The sequence below is a fragment of the Eretmochelys imbricata genome, chromosome 6 (genome assembly GCF_965152235.1).
Source record: "Eretmochelys imbricata isolate rEreImb1 chromosome 6, rEreImb1.hap1, whole genome shotgun sequence".
NCBI lineage: Eukaryota > Metazoa > Chordata > Testudines > Cheloniidae > Eretmochelys > Eretmochelys imbricata.
In genome coordinates this window covers 12040387-12059657 of record NC_135577.1, presented here as the reverse complement: position 1 = coordinate 12059657, position 19271 = coordinate 12040387, and the positions used below count along the sequence as shown (strand labels likewise).

General features: G+C 58.9%; 2 protein-coding genes across 2 annotated transcripts; both read left to right on the top strand.

The window, feature by feature from the left end:
* The first annotated feature begins 287 nt into the window (after window positions 1-287).
* On the top strand, window positions 288-5341 carry GPR152 (G protein-coupled receptor 152). The gene is made up of 2 exons (XM_077819268.1): window positions 288-360; window positions 4320-5341. The coding sequence occupies exon 2, from the start codon at window positions 4367-4369 to the stop codon at window positions 5339-5341; it is 975 nt and encodes a 324-aa protein (XP_077675394.1). The 5' UTR covers window positions 288-360; window positions 4320-4366.
* Window positions 5342-8366: 3025 nt separating this feature from the next.
* On the top strand, window positions 8367-19271 carry CORO1B (coronin 1B). Its single transcript, XM_077820839.1, has 11 exons — window positions 8367-8530; window positions 10571-10773; window positions 11322-11444; window positions 11697-11826; window positions 14276-14457; window positions 14951-15070; window positions 15572-15676; window positions 15907-16052; window positions 16271-16328; window positions 16676-16954; window positions 18290-19271. Exons 2-11 carry the CDS (start codon window positions 10573-10575, stop codon window positions 18413-18415), a joined length of 1470 nt encoding a protein of 489 aa, XP_077676965.1. The 5' UTR covers window positions 8367-8530; window positions 10571-10572; the 3' UTR covers window positions 18416-19271.

Below are 19271 nucleotides of genomic sequence, written 5' to 3'. Positions count from 1 at the left end.
GCCATGGATGAAGCTAGCTGGGCAGGTGAGGACAGGCTCTAAGGCCGGATGTCATCTCTTCCCAATCCAATTGGTCCCAAGGGGTCTGTGGCTTGGGGCTGGGGCCTGGAGGCGGGCTGCAGCAAGCGCTAGCTGGACTGCCCCCGGTTGAATGATATCTGCCTCCCCACCCCACTGGCTTGCATCATGTGCCTCTACCCCCCACCCCTCCCCTGCTGCTTCCTCCCTTGCCACCAGTATAAATCAGCTTCCTGCTCCTACTGGCTCTCATCCGTCTCCAGAGACGGGGCAGCGATTGGACACCAGGCGGGGGCTCGCTTCATCCTAACCCCTGCCTGAATCTCACTGCAGACACTTCGGGTAGGTCCTACTTTATCCCCCCTTCCCGTGGGTGACCTCCCAGCCTTTGGTGGCAGCTTGCAGGGGGGCATTGAGACTAACGCTTCATGAATGGCACTAATTAGCTGGCACCAGACCCTGCCTGGCTGGCTCTGCAGCCTGGTCCTGCTCTGACGGGCTGGCCATGACCAGAGACTGTGTGACTGATGCCCAGGTGGCCCTGCCCATGGTCTCCATCTCTAGGCCGGATGGTGCATCTTGGCATCGGTGGGCACTTGGCTCCGTGCCAGCATCAGGGGGGAAAATATCTTCTCCCAGCCTCAGAGTCAGGACTTGGGGAGAGCCCTGGCCCAGGAGACAAGTTCTTCTGGGTCTCAGCCCTTTGGTGCCAGTCTGGGCAGAGGGGCACTGGGGGCAGAGCCCAAGCCCCAGTGCCATGAGCTGCGTGTCATGGCAATGTCCATGCCCACCAGGCTGTGGCTGTGTGCCGTGGTGGTCAGAGGGAGCCATCCCTTCCCTCCCTGGCTCTAGGCAGAGTCTCTCTTTCTCCCTGCCACTCCATCCCTACCCCCTCCAGTCCTGTCCGTTTCCCCAGGGGCAGTTATGGGGCCTGATTCCCCATGGGGTGACCCTGGAACAGGGCAGGCAGGCAGCACAGGGGGACAATGACCGGTGTGGGTGCAGGGATGGATAGCAGCCACCCTCCTGGGCAGACTGTCTGCTGAGCTGGCCCCCTTTCCCAGAGGAGGGGAGCAGTAGGGTCTGGGTTCCTGATTGCCCCCCTGCAGGGGTATCGGGGAGGTGCTAAGGGGTCATTAACCCCAGTAACTTCCATGGGGCGGCTCTGATGGGGCATAGGGTGAGGCCTCCGGGGCATGTTCTGTGAGCTGGGGGTGGGGGGGCAGATGGCAAGAAGCGGTCCCCAGGCCTGGCACAGATGGGCCCTCCACCCAGATGCAGTGAGGAATGAGCGGGCACTGGGTAGCCGGGGCTGCTGCCCTCAGCAGCAGCTGCAATGTCAATCAGACCTGCCCCACCCCCTCTCTGGGAGAAGCAGGATGGGCTGAAAGTGGGTGGGGGAGAGCGGACCCAGCCGCAGACCGAGGGAAAGGGATAGCGAGATGTGGGAGAGGAATCCCCATCCCGACCCCTCCTGCTCTGGCTCAGGAAGGTGGCCCCGCCCCGAGATGGGGAACCCCTGCAAGCCACCCTTTGGCACCCTCCCCATCCAGAAGCTTGTGCCTCCTGCTGCTGCAGACCTCCCACTGCGGGCACAGGAGACCTCACTCAGCACAGGGGCAGGGCAGCCCCTGCTGTCCAGAGGGGGAAACTGATGCACAGTGCTCATCCCGCACATAAGCAGCAGAGCTGGGGATAGGACCCAGGAGTCCTGACCACACCCTCCCCCCACTCCTAACACCACTGTTTGCTCACTGTTAGTGGCGAGGTCTCTCTGTTCCCCATACCCTGGGCACCCCCTCACTGGGCCTATCCCTGATTGGTAGGTCTATGCTGCCCCCAGTGGGAGGGGGGGAGGGGTCAGAACCATTCTGTACTGTCCAGCTTTGAGGTAATTAGAGCAGCCCTGAGGCTGCACAGCCTGGCACACCTAGGGCAGGTCTCAGATCAGGGCCCCGCTGTGCCAGGGGCTGCACAGGGTGAGAGACACTCCCTGCCCCAAAGAGCTCATGGCTTAACTAGACAAAGGACGGCTCATCATTCCCTATGGTTGCCTGTGAGAGAGGCAGGCATTGAAGCCAGATCTGCTGGGTCCCAGTGTCTCAGCCACAAGCCCAGCTTCCCCATCACGCTGTCTGGAATGGCTTATGAGACGGAGAGTGCCAACCTCAGGGCAGGCTGTCAAACACAGAGCAGACACCCCAAACTGGTGGAGTGTCTATCATTAGATTTCACCAGCCCAGTTCCAGATGTAATCTCCTGGATCACTACACCAGTCTTACCTCGGAGTCACAGACAGTCCCTCAGACTCTCCACTCTATCTTGCCACTCAGACAAACTGGGCTTAGTGATAAATGGTCACTAACACCAAAAATCACAGGTTGCTCCCAGTCCCAAGAGACTGGTCACTTACCCCAGATCAATTGGTACCGTAGGTCTTACACCAAAGACAACGCCCTGTAGTAAACTATCTAAAGGTTTATCAACTAGGAAAGAAATAAGGGAGTTATTTACAGGTTCAAGCAAAGCAGATGTAAGCAGAGTCTGAATGAGCTCTCCCCTGACATCTAGTGGTGAACTGTGGAAAAAGAGTTCAGAAGCAGATCTCGTTTGCATGGACACACCCACCCTGCCTTGGTGCTCAGCATGATGGGATTGCTTGTGCAAATGATCATTTGTGGCTAGTGTTGGATCCGCAGTCTCCTTGTTATTGGGGCATGAGTAATAAAGGGTTGTTATCCTTGTTGTGTGAACCTAGGACAGCAGAACTATACCTGGCATGCCCCGATGGAGGTTGGCCATCCCTGGTCTAATACTTAAACCTAGGTATCAGTGATTTCAGCTCTGCAGCCTGTAGTAAGACTCTCTAAATCAGCTCTTTTATCATACCATGGAGAGAAAGAAGGACAAATGATTTCTACACCCCTTAACCAGAATCCAGCATGTACAATCTCGCCGCCGCCGAGAGCTAGAGAGATCCAGAGGGGTCTCCCCCCACTGCTGGGATACAGGGCCTCCGAGGGGTTCAGATTAGAAAGATCAGTCACTGCCTTGGGGAGAAATACCTCGATCAGCTGCCAGGCAGGCAGACATGAGTCTGTCTAAACATGGAAGGAGGCACTGAGGAGAAACTGAGTCTCCAAACTAGGCTCTGCACACAGTGAGGCCCAGGGTTCCATATGTGCAGTGGCAGGGAGTTCGACAGGACCCATTCACAGTGCCGTCATCCTATGGGAGCATGGCCGCTTTGAGTGAGCATCTCCCTGGGATCCCCGGGGGGACATATCCCGTGGGTAATGCATTTACAGCTATCTGTGTGGCTGTACAGCCAGGCAGCTATGCTCCAGTTGGAACTTTTTCACATCAGCCCCCAGCCAAAATAAGACAGGCTGCAACGTCCCTAGGCTAGGACAACCTCTGCAGGCCAGGGAGCAATTTGGGCCAACATGGCTATTTGAGTACCACAAAGAGAGGGCTGTGGGTTGGCAAAGCAGCCCAGTGGATCAGGACTCAAGAGGGCAGGGCTCCATTCCCATCTCTGCCACCAAATCAGTGGGTGATCTCGGGTAAGTCATTTCCCACCTCTCTGTGCCTCAGTTTCCCCTCTCCAACTGTGTCTGTCTGCGTTGTTTAGATTGAGAGTTTTTAAGGGCAGGGACTGGCCATCTACACAGTGCCTGGTTCAGTGGGGTGCAGGTCTCAGCTGGAGTGCTAGCACGATGCTATTGACAAGCATTCCTAATCCCGACTGCTACTCTGTAGGGACCCCAAAGGGACTGGCAAACCGGCTAATCCCACAGGCATCAGAGCAACAAGGGTAGCACTGTTGGACAGAAACCCCTGTGGTGCCAAAGCTATACAGGATCCATGACAGGAGCAGCTGGCTTTAATGAAGCAGCCAGGAATAGGACCCAGGAGTCCTGACCTCCCCCACCCCCAACACTCCCTTCTCAGAACATGTGCCAGCCTCTCCCTGACAGTGAGTTGGGGAAAATTCCCCCTGGAGACAAGGGTGTGATTACTATTCCTAGCACTTGGAGAGCCTGTGAGAGACAGGCCCTCCTGCAAAGAGCTGTCAAGGTATATAGACTCAGAGTGATGAAGGGAAACTGAGGCACCAGGGGGAAGTTATTTGCTTAAGGTCACCCAGGCCAGTGGCAGAACTAGGTCTCCACCTGGTGCTCTAGCCACTGGACCATGCTTCCCCTGCAGGAGAGGAAGCTGGCAGTGCCCATGTCCTAGGGGCAATGGCTGGGTGAGAGGCCCTGCCCTGATTCCTTCCATGTCCCTTCCATTGGCAGGCTGGCCCGCCTGGTGCTGCCCATGCTGAGACTGCTTGGAGGGGTGGATGGAGCCATTTAACACCTCGCACTCCAATGGGACGGAACCCTTTATACCGGCATCATGGCGGGCAGCCTTCCTGATCGGCACGCTGGGCATCGGGCTGCCAGCCAACACCTTCATCATCTGGCTGACAGGGTGGCGGCTGCAGCGCCGGGGCCTGTCCGTCTTCATCCTAAGCCTTGCCACCTCTGACTTCCTCTTCCTCTCCGTCACGGTCACGCAGGTCATGGAGACCCTGCTGGGCGACAGCTGGGTGCTGGGCGCCCCCATGTGCCGCCTGCGCCACTTCCTCTCTGACTTGAGCTACCACTGCAGCCTCTTCCTGCTGGCCGCCCTCAGCGTGGACCGCTGCCTGCTGGTGCTGCTGCCCCTCTGGTACCACTGCCACCGCCCCCTGCGTCTCTCCAGCTACATCTGCCTTGGTGCCTGGCTGGTGGCCGCCCTGCTCAGCATCAAGGGCTTTATCTTCGCCGACGTCGTCCTGTGGCCGGACGGCGTGCTCGCCTGCAGCAACATCCGAGGCAAATACGAGTGGCCCCTGCGCCTGCTGGAGGTGCTGCTAGAGGGACTCTTCCCCTTCACCATCATGGCGATCACCCATGCCGCCACCGTGGCCCGCACCTTCCGGCGCCACACGCGGCCCCCCAGCCAGTTCTACCGCATCGTGGCCGCCACCCTGTCGGCCTATGTGCTGCTCAACCTCCCTTTCCAGATCGTCCAGCTGCTCTTCCTGGCCTCCTGGGAGCACGAGGAGTTCAACAGTCGCATCTTCCCCTTCATGGTCTACTTCGGCTACCTGATCAACCTCAGCAGCAGCATCAATCCTCTCATCTACATCTTCTTCGGCTCCAGCGTCTGCATGGGCTGCAGCCGCCACACAACCTCCTCCCTTGCCATGGCCCTCACCAAGGAGCAAGGGAAGAGTCCTGGGGACACACCCAGCAAGTCCTTCTCAGCCCAGCCCTGCCAGCAAGGCTAAGCTCCATGGCCCAGCCCCTGCTCTGGCACAGCTCCAGTCACCAGTTGAGTGGTCACTGGCTCCCCTGACAGGGCCTGGCCACAAGGAGGGGGGTCTGTGCACAATTGTAGGTTTACTATGTAAATGGATACAAGGTGGGGCTTGGTCAGGGACAACCAGCTCCAGGTAGCCACCAGGGGAAGTCACACCAGTGCTAAGGCCCAGTTTGCCCCCATATTTTCCCAACCTAGACAAGCTCCAGCGCGGACAGATCCTCAGCAGATGCAAACCAGGCCCAGCTCCACGTGCAGGTCAATGACCTGGGAACACCAGGCCCTAGGCAAGGCAATGTAAACACTGACGTGGCTGCAGCTGCCAACCCATAGGTGCCAGGAAACACTGCGGGGAAGGGGACTCTGCCCCTTTGGGACTATTTGTGCCTGGCAATCTTGCCTTTAGGTGTGCCTCCCAGATCACTGTGTTTTAATACAGTGGCTGTTCTGCACACTACAGCTAGCTACCCAGCACTGAGGGTACAGGTGCCCCCCTAACTCTGTCCCCTAGGGCCCCTGCAGCCTGACCATTCTGACCTGCAGAAAGCAGGCCCAGTCTCCTCTTCGCACACATGACTATGACACAGAAGCTGCAGTCCAGGTGTATGCGGGGGATGGAATTAGAACCACACACCTGAATGGTCAGAATTAAGGCCATGGGGCTGCCCTGGGGATCCCCACCTTCCCACACCCACCAGGGGGCAGGTACTGCTCCCCCCTACCGCTTCATGGGGGCAGGACACCCCATAGAGGGCCACACCCCACGGCTTTAATTCTGACCCCTTGGGCCTGTGGTTCTTTAATTCTGACCTTCTGAGCTGGGGGGGGCCACACACACACAGCTCCTCCTGAGTTGCCTCCAGCAGGGTGTCCGGTGTGTGGGCCTGGCTGCCCACCAACACCTCCTGCTAGGGACTCAGAGCCACCTTTTGCCCTCATCAGGAGGGAGTGGGGTAGAAGAGGTGCCCTGGAGATGCGCTGAGCTCATGTCAGCCTAGGGGCTCTCAGGTGAGTGACTGCAGGTAGGGACATGGGGGATCAAGGGGAGAAGGGTTCCCCCTGCTGAGTAATCTCAGCCACACTGACACAGGGGTAGGGGGCTGAAAGCTGCATCACAAGGTGTTGGAGGGGGAAGTGATTTTCTCCTACCCCCAGCAGGGGCACGCCCACATTTCCAGGGAGCTAAGTGCATGGCAAAAGGGGGATCCATCCGGGGCCTTGGGATCCAGACCCCAGTTAGTGTGTATCTGCCCAGTGACCCCAGTAGGAAGAGAGAGGAGCTGCAAATTCATTCCTGGAGTGAAGAATGAGGAAGCAGGACAAGAACTCCCCTTTCCCACGCAGGCCACTGGCAGAAGTGATTGAACCCGTGACCTTGGGAGCTAAAAACATAAGCCTCTACTGCTTGAACTAATCCCCCTGCTCTGGGAGTGGATGGGTCACTACAAAAAGTAATTTTCCCTCCCTTGGTATTCACCCCTTCTTGTCAACTGTTGAGAATAGGCCACTTCCACCTTCATTGAATTGGCTCGTTAGCACTGACCCCCCCCCCCCCACTTGGTAAGGCAACTCCCATCTTTTCATCTGCTATAATATATATTCTGCTTATTGTATTTTTCACTCCCTGCATCTGGGAGCATTCTGCTTATGCCCCAATCAGTTTGTCTCTAAGGTGCCCCAAGGACTCCTCCTTGTTTCTGCCGATTCAGACTAACGCAGCTACCGCCCAGGAACCTGCCCCTGCTCTGTTAGCTACAGGTGGAGCAGGCCCAGCAAGCTGTAGCGAAGGCCCAGGCACCCAGCAAGAGCAGAGCACCAGGCAGAACGAGCCTGAGTGACAATAGCTCCCCTCAGTCCGATTCCACTCCCCTCCTTGGGGCCGCATTCTGCCCCCACAGGCCACTGCTCACCTCCTACGGTCGCAGTTGCTGGTTCTTTACGGGCCCCTCTCAGGGCTCCTTTTACCCAGCGGTGCCAGATTAGGGTGGGGACCTCATCTGTGTGTGCCTTCTGGGCTGCAAGGAGAGTGTGATCACCCATTGTATTTGCTGTGCTGCCATGTCCAGCACCAGTGGATTTGGTGGCCATGTGGCTTGGGGTGGCCTGTACAGATGCTGCTTGGCTACCTGCTGCACCCCATATGCTAGCAAGCTTTTTCTCTGCTCTAAGGCCGCTGCGCCAGTCCAGCTAGGGACAGGGAAGTGTTAAAGCTGCTGTCACCCCATGAGAGGAACATCCTGGCCCGGGGAGCATGTCTGACAGCCCACTGCAGGTCTGCCCTCTGTTGGCCCAGGCTCCGCGAGGGGTGCTGAGACAGACCTGTGGCCGTACGTCCCGCACACTCAGCGCCCTCCCCAGCCCCACACATGTGTGTTTGTGTGATGTCGCTTGTCCTCTGGTTTTATTAAATGTGTTCCTGGAGAGGGCGTTCTGTGCTTCTTTGGGGACCTCTGCAAAGGGGCATGGAGAGCCGTGTATCTGGATGGGAGCTGGTGTCCCCTGGAGGGGAAAAGCCCCGTGTCCCATTCCTTGCCCCGCTGAGCCAGCCAGTCTCCCGCCCTGGGGCCAGATCAGGGCCTCCCCCGCCAGAGGGAAAGGCCCCATGTCCCATTCCCTGGTCCCGGGAGCCAGCCAGACCCCGCCACCCGCTGGCCTCTCTCTCCCGCTGGTTTGACCGGGGGAGCCCAGAAGGGGGTGCTCCATCTCCTCAGTCCCCGGGAGGGGGGTCACAGCAGTCAGGCCCAGCCCCGCATGGGTGTCTGAGATGACAGGATCCATCCTCACCTCCCTCTGGCTCCCCTGAACTGGCCCATCCATGTGATCACTCCCGGTCCTGACCCATTCCCCCCCCGGCACCGTCCTGGCCCATCCCCCCCGTTGGCCCATCCCCATTCCCCGCCCCCCCAACCCCCTTTGGCCCATCCCCCCATGTTGGCCCATCCCCATTTCCCCCCCTCCCCCCGCTGGCCCATCCCCACCCCGGAGCTGACCCCCCCGCGGCCCGGGGCGGGCCGATCTCGGCGCAGCCAGTCCCAGGCCTGGCCCGGCCCGGCCCACGCAGGTGAAGGGAGCGGCCTCCCCCGCTACTTCCTGCCGGCCCGGCGCGGCGCCTCCATCCGCCCGGCAGCGGCCCCGACCGCCAGCGCCAGCACGGCCGGTGAGTGCGGCCCCCTGGTGGGGGGGGCGCCGGGGTTGGGGGGGGCCCAGCCCCGGGCTGGGGGGGCCTCGCTCACGCTCCGGGCCGGGCCGGGCCGGGCCGGGCCGGGCCGCCGGCGTTGGTGTCCGTGCGGCGGGGTGTACGGGGAAGTGGGAAATGAAAATCCTGCGGGGAAATGGTGAAATCGGGGGGCAGGTTACAGTGTGCTCCCCCCCCCCCGCCCCCCATTCAGTTTCGGCCCTCTGCCCTGAGCAGAGTTCATGGCATTTTGCCCTCCCGTCTCTAAGATGTGCCCCCGCCCCCGCCCGGCTGGCTCTGGGGCGTGTCTGATTCCCAGGGCATCGGTTTCTGCTCCGGGTGGGAATCGGGAGTGATCCCCCCTGCTCGAGAAGTGCGGGGCCGGGCTTCCCCCAGGCTGAATCCGGAGTGATCCTGCCTGGGGCCTCACCCCTGGGTGGTTCTGGGGCCAAGCTGACCCCTCTTTTTAGGGGGGCTGTTGAACGTGTGTGGGGGGGGTCTGAGCTGCATTTGCCCATCCCCATGGCATCTGACCCCCAATCATAGAATATCAGGCTTGGAAGGGACCTCAGGAGGTCATCTAGTCCAACCCCCTGCTCAAAGCAGGACCAACCCCAACTAAATCATCCCAGCCAGGGCTTTGTCAAGCCTGACCTTAAAAACCTCTAAGGATGGAGATTCCACCAGCTCCCTGGGGAACCCATTCCAGTGCTTCACCACCCTCCTAGTGAAATAGTGTTTCCTAATATCCAACCTAGACGTCCCCCACTGCAACTTGAGACCATTGCTCCTTGTTCTGTCATCTGCCACCACTGAGAACAGCCGAGCTCCATCCTCTTTAAAACCCCCCTTCAGGTAGTTGAAGGCTGCTATCAAATCCCCCCTTGCTCATGTAGCCTCTGTGCAATGGGAAATACCACCCCGCCATCCCTGTTGATTTCCTCACCCAGATCCTGTGTCCTACCTTTTGTTCTGCCCCTAGGCACTGGAGGCCTTCAGGCCAGACCCTCTCTTGCCTCAGTTTCCTGATCCATTGGGGCTAATGATCCTGCCCTCACCCACCCACTCTAGAGTGCTGTGAGCCCAATACTCTGAGCAGGGACACCCACCCCCATGGCCCATTGGGCACCCTGGGCATTTAGATGGGAATGCTGTCCAAGAGGGGTGTTTGGTTTGTGTGATCTGAAATGGGGGGGGGGGGGGACATAGCCTGTGACCCTGGAAACCCCTGGACTATCTTCCTCTGCATCAGCATCTTGCTGTGAAGACCCCAGCAGAGGGTGATCTAGCCAGGGGGAATGACCCTCTCCCCCCCAAAAACACCTCCTTCACCAAGATTGGAATTTAACCAGGGGGCTGTGAAGGGACCCATGTCTGTTTGTGCTGGGGACAGCGTGTCTGAGCCCTTTGCCCGCAAACCTAAAGATGATGCTTGGCTCATTGAATGGGGGAGCTGGTTGAGGGCTTCACCTTGTAAACAGAGCCCCTGGAAGGCTGGGTGTCAGCCCGAACCCAACAGGCCCCTTTGTCCTGCGAAGCTCGGGCTGATAAGGGAGGAATTCTGGGTTATTTTGTGGGGAGGTCTTGCCCTTTCCCATGAGCCTCATGCTCCTGGCTGTGCCCCAAGTGGTAGGATTGATGCTTCCCCAACATCCTGCAGATCAGAGTCGGGGGGGAGCCAGCCCCTACAGCCTGCACAAGGCTCCAGCAGCAGTTTCTAGGAGACCTTGTCTCCACTTCCCAATCCCGCCATGCTGTGGCACTGAATACTTCGTTCACTTCCTGCCCCAAACTCTTGTATAACATGGCTATGCAGTTACAGCTGCCATGCTCCACCCCCGAGGAAGTTGCATCCTGGCATTGAGCAAGGGATCCTGTATATAAAGCAGTTGCGCTCCACCGCAGAGACAGCTGCCACTCAGCGTTGGATGAGGGGTCCTGTGCGTATTAAATCAGCTACCGTGTCCCACCCAAGAAGTCGCTGCATTTCAGGCCTGGCCTCTCTGACTCTTGCCCCCGCAGCCATGTCGTTCCGGAAGGTTGTGCGTCAGAGCAAGTTCCGCCATGTCTTCGGGCAGCCCGTCAAGAACGACCAGTGCTACGATGACATCCGCGTCTCCCGCGTCACCTGGGACAGCAGCTTCTGTGCTGTCAACCCCAAGTTCGTGGCTGTGATTGTGGAGGCCAGTGGGGGAGGAGCCTTTATGGTGCTACCAGTGCTCAAGGTGACTGGGGTAGCGGGGGGCAGGAGCTGAGTCCTACCAGCTCATTGCACTGGTGATACTAATGTGCTTTGAGCCTCAGGTGAGATGGGAATGGGGAGAGCTGTGGTTAGCCTTGGGGTAGAGAATGGGTCTGTGTGAGGGTCTATTTCCCCCGCCCCCCCCCCCCCCCCCCCTGGTCCTCCTGGCTGCTTCCACCTGGCAATAAGGGGGACAGTGTAGTTGGGAAGGTGATGTCCTGGAATTTTGTAGTTCACAGATGTAATGAGTTTGTTCTCAACTGCATCACATGTGCATCCCTGAAAATATGCCCCTACACTCTCCTCCTCTACCCCCCCCCCCCAAAAAAAAAAAATCAACAGGATTGCAAGTGTATATAGGAGGAGCCCAGGGCTGGGATAGAAGGGAGCTGCGGGTTGGGACGGAGGGGCATTGGCAGAGCTGCGGGGGGAGCCCACAGCTGGAATAGCAGGGGAATGCGGGTCAGGATGGAGGGGCTCCGGCTGTAGATTGGGGAGGAATCTCCTGTGACTCTGCCCCTTCTCCCCCAGACAGGGCGCATTGATAAGTCATACCCCACGGTGTGTGGGCACACAGGCCCTGTCCTGGACATCGACTGGTGCCCGCACAGTGACCATGTCATCGCCAGCGGCTCTGAGGACTGCACCGTCATGGTGAGAGGGCTGAGTGCAGGGGTGGCCGTATGTGGGGGAAGGGGTTGGGGCAGGGGCAGCCAGCTCTGTCTGGATTCGGTGTAATTCGCAATCTCTCTCCTCCCCATGTGTGCCACGGCATGCCCATGGTGGCAGGTGGAGCAGATGCCCTGTGTCAGCCAAGAAGGTTCTCTGATGGGGTGAGGGGGCACAGTGGGGTGGGCTCTCTGGGGGGGGGGCACAGGCCCCCCTCTAACCTATGTGCCCTGACAGGTCTGGCAGATCCCAGAGAATGGACTAACACAGCCCTTGACAGAGCCTGTGGTAGCCCTGGAGGGGCACTCGAAGCGCGTGGGCATCGTCACCTGGCACCCGACCGCCCGCAATGTCCTCCTCAGCGCAGGTACAGCCTCCCCCTACCCATGATTCTGTGGGGGGGGGGCAGGGGCAGGGCAGGGTCCTGGCAGGGGGGCAGACGGGGCTATATGTGGAGGGCTCTGTACCAGATGACTGGTGAATAGTTAATGTAAAGCCTTTTTTGTTTGTTTGCTTTGGTTTTAAATGGCTCTGAAGCAATAAACCTAACTTCAATCCCAAACAAATTAGTAAAGGGCAGGATTATCAGATGCATAGATGAGCACGATATGTTGGGGAGAGTCAACACGTTTTTTGTAAATGGAAATGATGCCTCACCAATCTACTAGAATTCTTAGGGGCTGGGGTGTCAACAATCGTGGATAAGGGTGGTCTAGTGGACTTGAACTTTCAGAAAGCCTTTGTCAGAAGTCTCTCACCAAAGGCTCCTAAGCAAACTGAGCAGTCATGGGATAAGAGGGAAGGTCCTCTCATGGATCTGGAACTGGTTGAAAGAGAGGAAGTAAAGCGTAGGAATAAATGGTCAGTTTTCACGGTGAAGAACACTGAGCAGCAGGGCCCTCCATGCATCTGTACTGTGTCCAGTGCTGTTCAACATGTTCATAAGTGATCTGGAAAAAAAGAAAAGGAGGACTTGTGACACCTTAGAGACTAACCAATTTATTTGAGCATAAGCTTTTGTGAGCTACAGCATCGGATGCATCTGATGAAGTGAGCTGTAGCTCACGAAAGCTTATGCTCAAATAAATTGGTTAGTCTTTTTATGTGCCACAAGTCCTCCTTTTCTTTTTGCGAATACAGACTAACACGGCTGCTACTCTGAAACCTAGAAAAAGAGAGAAACTGAGGTGGCAAAGTGTGCAGACAATACAACATTACTCAAGATAGTTAAGTCTCAGGCAGACTGGGAAGAGTTACAAAGGGATCTCTCAAAACTGGCTGACTGGGCAACAAAATGGCAGATGAAATTCAATGTTGATAAATGCAAAGCAATGCATATTGGAAAACATATTAACTATACATACAAAATGACAGGGTCTAAATTAGCTGTTACCACTCGAGAGAGATCTTGGGGTCATTGTGGATAGTTCTCTGAAAACATCCACTCAATGTGCAGCAGCAGTCAAAAAAAGCAAACAGATTATCAGGAACCATTAGGAAAGGGATAGATAATAAGACAGAAAATATCATAACGCCTCTATTTAAATCCGTGGTATGTCCACACTACAAATACTGCGTGCAGCTCTGGTCTCCCCATTCCAAAAAAAAATATTAGAAATGGGAAAGATACAGAGAAAGGCAACAAAAATAATGAGGAATCTGGACCAGCTTCCATATAAGGAGAGATCAAAAAAAGATAGGTAAGGGGGGATATGATAGTGGTCTATTAAATCATTAATGGTGTGGAGAATCGGGAAGTGTTACCAACTCCTTCACATAACACAAGAGCCAGTGGTCACCCAGTGAAATTAAGAGGTAGCAGGTTTAAAACAAACATAAGGAAGTGTTTCACGCAACGCAGTCAAACCTGTGGAACTCATTGCCAGGAGATGGTGTGAAGGCCAAAAGTATAGGTCCATCAATGGCTATTAGCCAAGATAGTCAGGGACACAACCCCATGCTCAGGGTGTCCCTAAACCTCTGAGTGCCAGAAGCTGGCACTGGATGACGGGATGGACCCCTCAATAATTTCCCTGTTCTGTTCAGTCCCTCTGAAGCATCTGACCATGGCTAGGATACTGGGCTAGATGGACCATTGGTCTGACCCAGTGGCCATTCTTATACTATCTGGAGTGGGGAGGGGCAAGGGGGATTACCCCCTTCTCCTCCACCACCACCACCACCCCCCGCTGTGATAATGTGGTGATCGTGTGGAACGTGGGCATAGCCGAGGGGTTGGGGGAGTTGTCTCTCGGGGTCGGGGTGTGATGGGCTGACTTACGAGGAGAGGCTGAGGGAACTGGGATTGTTTAGTCTGTAGAAGAGAAGAATGAGGGGGGATTGGATAGCTGCTTTCAACTACCTGAAAGGGGGTTCCAAAGAGCATGGATCTAGACTGTTCTCAGTGGTAGCTGATGACAGAACAAGGAGTAATGGTCTCCAGTTGCAGTGGGGGAAGTTTAGATTGGATATTAGGAAAAACTTTTTCACTAGGAGAGTGGGGAAGCATGGGAATGCGTTACCTAGGGAGGTGTTGGAATCTCCTTCCTCTGAGATTTTTAAGATTAGGCTTGACCAAGCCCTGGCTGGGATGATTTAGTTGATGCTAGTCCTGCTTTGAGCAGGGGGTTGGACTAATGACCTCCTGAGGTCCCTTCCAACCCTGATATTCTATGATTCTATGACTGGTCCCCCCCAGGCTGTGATAACGTGGTGATCATGTGAAACGTGGGCATGGCCAAGGAGCTGGGGGTAGGGAGTGGAGGGTTGAGGGAGCTGTCCCTTGGGGTCAGGGTGTGATGGACCAGTCCCCCCAGGCTGTGATAACGTGGTGATCGTGTGGAACGTGGGCACGGCCGAGGAGCTGTACCACCTGGACAGCATGCACCCCGACCTCATCTACAACGTCAGCTGGAGCCACAACGGGAGCCTCTTCTGCTCCGCCTGCAAGGACAAGAGTGTGCGCATCGTGGATCCCCGCCGAGGGGTGGTCATGGCGGTACGGACCCCTCTGGGGCCCCCCAGCATGGGCTGCAGATGGTGGGACAGACCCACCCTGGACCCCAGACCCCCAGCTCCAAATGATGGCCCCTGGGTTCTTCCCTATCCTGGCAGCATTGCATGGGTTCCCCTCCCCTCCTGTGCTCTGCAGACCCATTCTGCCCCCTGGCTGAGTGTGGGGCCCAGAGGTGCCCTGGCGTGGGGGCAGGGTGTTAGAAGTCTGATCTGGGGAGTGGGGGGTATTTAAAGGCACCAGCTGCTCCCATCAGTGCTGATGTGGGGGTAAGTTTGTCCCTTCCGCCTGGTGGGTGGGGTGTGTGTGAACCTGACTCCTTTACCCCAGTGGAGTTGAAGTTCCAGGGGGGTGGAGGTGGCCCCAGGACCCTTCTTGCCATGCAGCACTTGGCGTGGGGGTGGGGAAGCTAGTGGTTGGGAGGGGGGCAGTGTGTCAGTCCGTCCCTCACCCTGCTGTCCTTCCCCTACTCCTCCAGGAGAAGGAGCGTGCACACGAGGGAGCGCGGCCCATGCGTGCCATCTTCCTGGCTGATGGCAAGATCTTCACCACAGGCTTCAGCCGCATGAGCGAGCGGCAGCTGGCGCTCTGGGACCCGGTGAGCTGGGGGCTTTGGGGATACAGGGGGCAGGCGTGCCCAGGAGGGTCCCCTGGGATGGGAGGTATGCCAGTTTGCCCCCAACAGGGCTGCATGGCACCGCCCCAGTGCGGAGTAGTGATGTCCTGGCCTCCCTGCAAGGCCCTGGATTGCTGACCCAGGATCTCCCACTACCAGCAAGGCCAGGAGCCAGTCTTGCCCGCCCACATCCACTTGGGGCCAGGGATCCATCGTTGGCAGCTGTACTGGAGGAGAATAACGCTGGAGAGGGGCAGCTGGGCTCCCTGGTGGCTGATGCCTCTGCTGGCTTCCCCCAGTCTGTCCTCCATGAGGGTGAGATCCCAGAGGTGGATTCTTCTTGACCCCTGACCTACAGACATGCTTCAGGGCTAATATCCTGGCTTTGGCAGGGCGGAGGGTTCTCCGGATGGGCGGGATCTGGGTGCGGGGCCTATCCTCTCCATCACCAACTCCTCTCCTCCCTTCCCCATCCCACTGCAGGAGAACCTGGAAGAGCCCATGGCGCTGCAGGAGCTGGACTCCAGCAATGGAGCCCTGCTGCCCTTCTATGACCCCGATACCAATGTCATCTATGTCTGCGGCAAGGTAGGGGTCCAACCATCGGGGGGAGGTCCTTCCCCTGCTGACCCCAGGCTAATGCTGTTAGGAGCAGCCTGTGGCCACACATGGAAGGGGCTGGTACCAGCTTGTGCTGATCCACACAGGGCGAGGATGGGTGGGGGCAGGTGGCACTGCCAGTGTCCATGGGGATTCCGTGGTGTGATGATGCCCATATGCCACCCCCCATTTCTCTCTGCCTCCCTCTTCCCCCATAGGGGGACTCAAGCATTCGGTACTTTGAGATCACAGAGGAGCCACCCTACATCCACTTCCTGAACACCTTCACCAGCAAGGAGCCCCAGCGCGGCATGGGCTGGATGCCGAAGCGGGGTCTGGACGTCAGCAAGTGTGAGATTGCCAGGTGCGGGCTCCTGAAACGGGGCATGTGGGGTGGGGCTGGCACTGATAGAGGGATTGGGGGTGACTGGCGGGCAGGGGATGGGGGGCAGTGATCCTGGATGTTGGGTGGTGGGGGGGAGGTTTTTTAGGGGGGGCAGTGATCCTGGAGATGGGGGTAATCTAGAGGGGATGGGGGGGTGACTTCTGTTCTGCTAACTCCTATGCTCCCCAACTGTGCAGGTTTTACAAGCTTCATGAGCGCAAGTGTGAGCCCATCATCATGACAGTGCCAAGGAAGGTGAGTGCCTGGCACAGCAGAGGGAGGGAGGTTCTGTGTGGGGGGGGTCAAACTTTGGGTGGGGGGCATCCCTGTTCTGTGCCCCTCCTTGGTAGCAGGGCTTGGTGCAGAGCAGTGGCTGCAGCATGTCCGGTTGGAACGCTGCTGCTGCCCCTCAGAGGAAGGAGCTAACTCCCCCCCCAACAAAGCTCCTTTCCAAGCCAGCGTCTTGGAATTGGGAATCCCCAGCCTCAGCTCTTGCTGGCCATGGGGCTGCCCATAGTAGGGGGGCTGCCTCCTCCCCAGTGGCTGGGAGTTCCACAGGCTGGTGCTGCATGGCTGACCCCATGTGCGTGTCTCCCTTGCAGTCGGACCTGTTCCAGGACGACCTGTACCCAGACACGGCTGGGCCAGATGCAGCCATGGAGGCTGAGGAATGGGTGGCCGGGAAGACAGCAGGCCCTGTGCTGATCTCGCTACGCGAAGCCTACGTGCCCAGCAAGCAGCGGGACCTGAAAGTCAGCAAGAAGAACGTGCTGCATGAGAGCCGCCCAGCTCCCATCTCCAGCACCGGCAGTGCCACGCGCCTCAGTGCCACGGCTGCGCCTGCCGCGGTGCCCAGCATCAGCATCAGCACCGCCCCCGGGGTATGTACAGCATCCCACTGCTCTCCTCACCTGGGTTCGAGCCTGCTCAGCCCCACCCTGTGACACAGGTGGGAGGAGGAGCCTGTGCTGCCTGGCCCCGCTCTGTGGTGCTGCGGCTGCACCGCCGACCCGGGGCTGGGGCCGCTCCAGCCGCGCTGCTGGGCCTGCGCCTTCAGAGGCGGGTCGGGCCCGGCGGGGCGGCTGGCCGGTGCTTTGGGGGTTGGGGCGCTAGCTTGGGGCAGGGGCCAGCGGCCACGGTGGGGGCTGGGCTCTGGTGGGTGCGGAAGGGGTGGAGCCTCAGGTGGGTAGGGCTGGGGGGCTAGCCTCCCCAAGTCAGTGGTTCACCCACCGTCCATGGGGTGGGGGGCCTGGGCTTTGACTCCATGGTTGATGATCTGTCTGCAGGGTGGCGGGCGGGTGGGGGCCTGGGCTCTGGTCGGTCGGTCGGTCTGCAGGGTGGCGGGCGGATGGGGGCCTGGGCTCTGGCCCTGTGGCTGATGGTCGGTCTGTCTGTCTGCAGGGTGGCGGGCGGGTGGGGGCCTGGGCTCTGGCCCTGTGGCTGATGGTCGGTCTGTCTGTCTGCAGGGTGGCGGGCGGGTGGGGGCCTGGGCTCTGGCCCTGTGGCTGATGGTCGGTCCGTCGGTCTGCAGGGTGGCGGGCGGGTGGGGGCCTGGGCTCTGGCCCTGTGGCTGATGGTCGGTCCGTCGGTCTGCAGGGTGGCGGGCGGGTGGGGGCCTGGGCTCTGGCCCTGTGGCTGATGGTCGGTCCGTCGGTCTGCAGGGTGGCGGGCGGGTGGGGGCCTGGGCTCTGGCCCTGTGGCTGATGGTCGGTCCGTCGGTCTGCAGGGTGGCGGGCGGGTGGGGGCCTGGGCTCTGGCCCTGTGGCTGATGGTCGGTCCGTCGGTCTGCAGGGTGGCGGGCGGGTGGGGGCCTGGGCTCTGGTCGGTCGGTCGGTCTGCAGGGTGGCGGGCGGGTGGGGGCCTGGGCTCTGGCCCTGTGGCTGATGGTCGGTCCGTCTGTCTGCAGGGTGGCGGGCGGGTGGGGGCCTGGGCTCTGGTCGGTCGGTCGGTCTGCAGGGTGGCGGGCGGGTGGGGGCCTGGGCTCTGGCCCTGTGGCTGATGGTCGGTCCGTCGGTCTGCAGGGTGGCGGGCGGGTGGGGGCCTGGGCTCTGGCCCTGTGGCTGATGGTCGGTCCGTCGGTCTGCAGGGTGGCGGGCGTGTGGGGGCCTGGGCTCTGGCCCTGTGGCTGATGGTCGGTCCGTCGGTCTGCAGGGTGGCGGGCGGGTGGGGGCCTGGGCTCTGGCCCTGTGGCTGATGGTCGGTCTGTCTGTCTGCAGGGTGGCGGGCGGCTGGAGGAGGTGCTGCAGGAGCTGCAGGTGCTGCGGCTGCAGGTGAAGGAGCAGGGCGAGCGCATCAGCAGGCTGGAGGAACAGCTGAGCCGCATCGAGAACGGGGATGTCTAGGGTGGCTGGCGAGGGGGAGGGGCGCGGCACCACCTTCAAAGGGATTGCGTAAACCAGGGTTTTGACTCTTCACCTCGGATCTGCCAGTAACCCCCCTCCCGAGGTGAGGGGGGCCCTGGGCCCCACTCCCACCTCTCCCCTTCCTGCTCTGCCGTGGAGAAACTTTTCCCTTTTTTATATGGCTGACCAAAACACCCCACCTCTTAAAGGAGTGGGTGGTTCGTGTGCCCCTCCTCCCCCCTTGCCTTAGGCAGCGTTGCCCTCTCCTGGAAGCTCCTCTCACTCTGGGCAGGGTCACTCACCCCAAGAAGCTGATGTGCTGAGGGGTGGCTTCCTGCCTCTGTCTGCCCCTGGTGGGGAACGGTGCTGGGTTCAGCTCTGTCCTTTTCTTCCCAGCCCTATGCAGGGGCCCCTCTCTGCCTCACAACCCCCTCCTCTCCCAGCACAGGTCCTGGCTTTAGAGGAACCAAACACTAAGCGCCACCTCCATCCACACCCCTGCTGCTGGCCGAAGTTGGGTGCAGCCTGGCCCCGCCCCCCTCTTCCTGTGCCCATGGGAACACAGGGGGCAAGATCGGTGGGTCGCTGTGCTCAGCTTTCCCCTTTAAATCAGACTTGGGTCTGCAGCTGCCACCACCATGCCAGTGTAGTGGGGTTGGAGTAGGGCACACCCCTAGTTTTATGTGACTGTGCCCTCTTTAATAGCCACGGGGGGGCAGTCATAGGAGGGACCATTCAGACCCAGCAAAGTGGCTTCTGCCTAGATGCAAATAAGGAAAAGAGAAAAACCACATGCAGAGCCCTGTGCAGGGCCAGATCTATATTTTCATTCCAAATAAAAGGTCTTTATAATAAA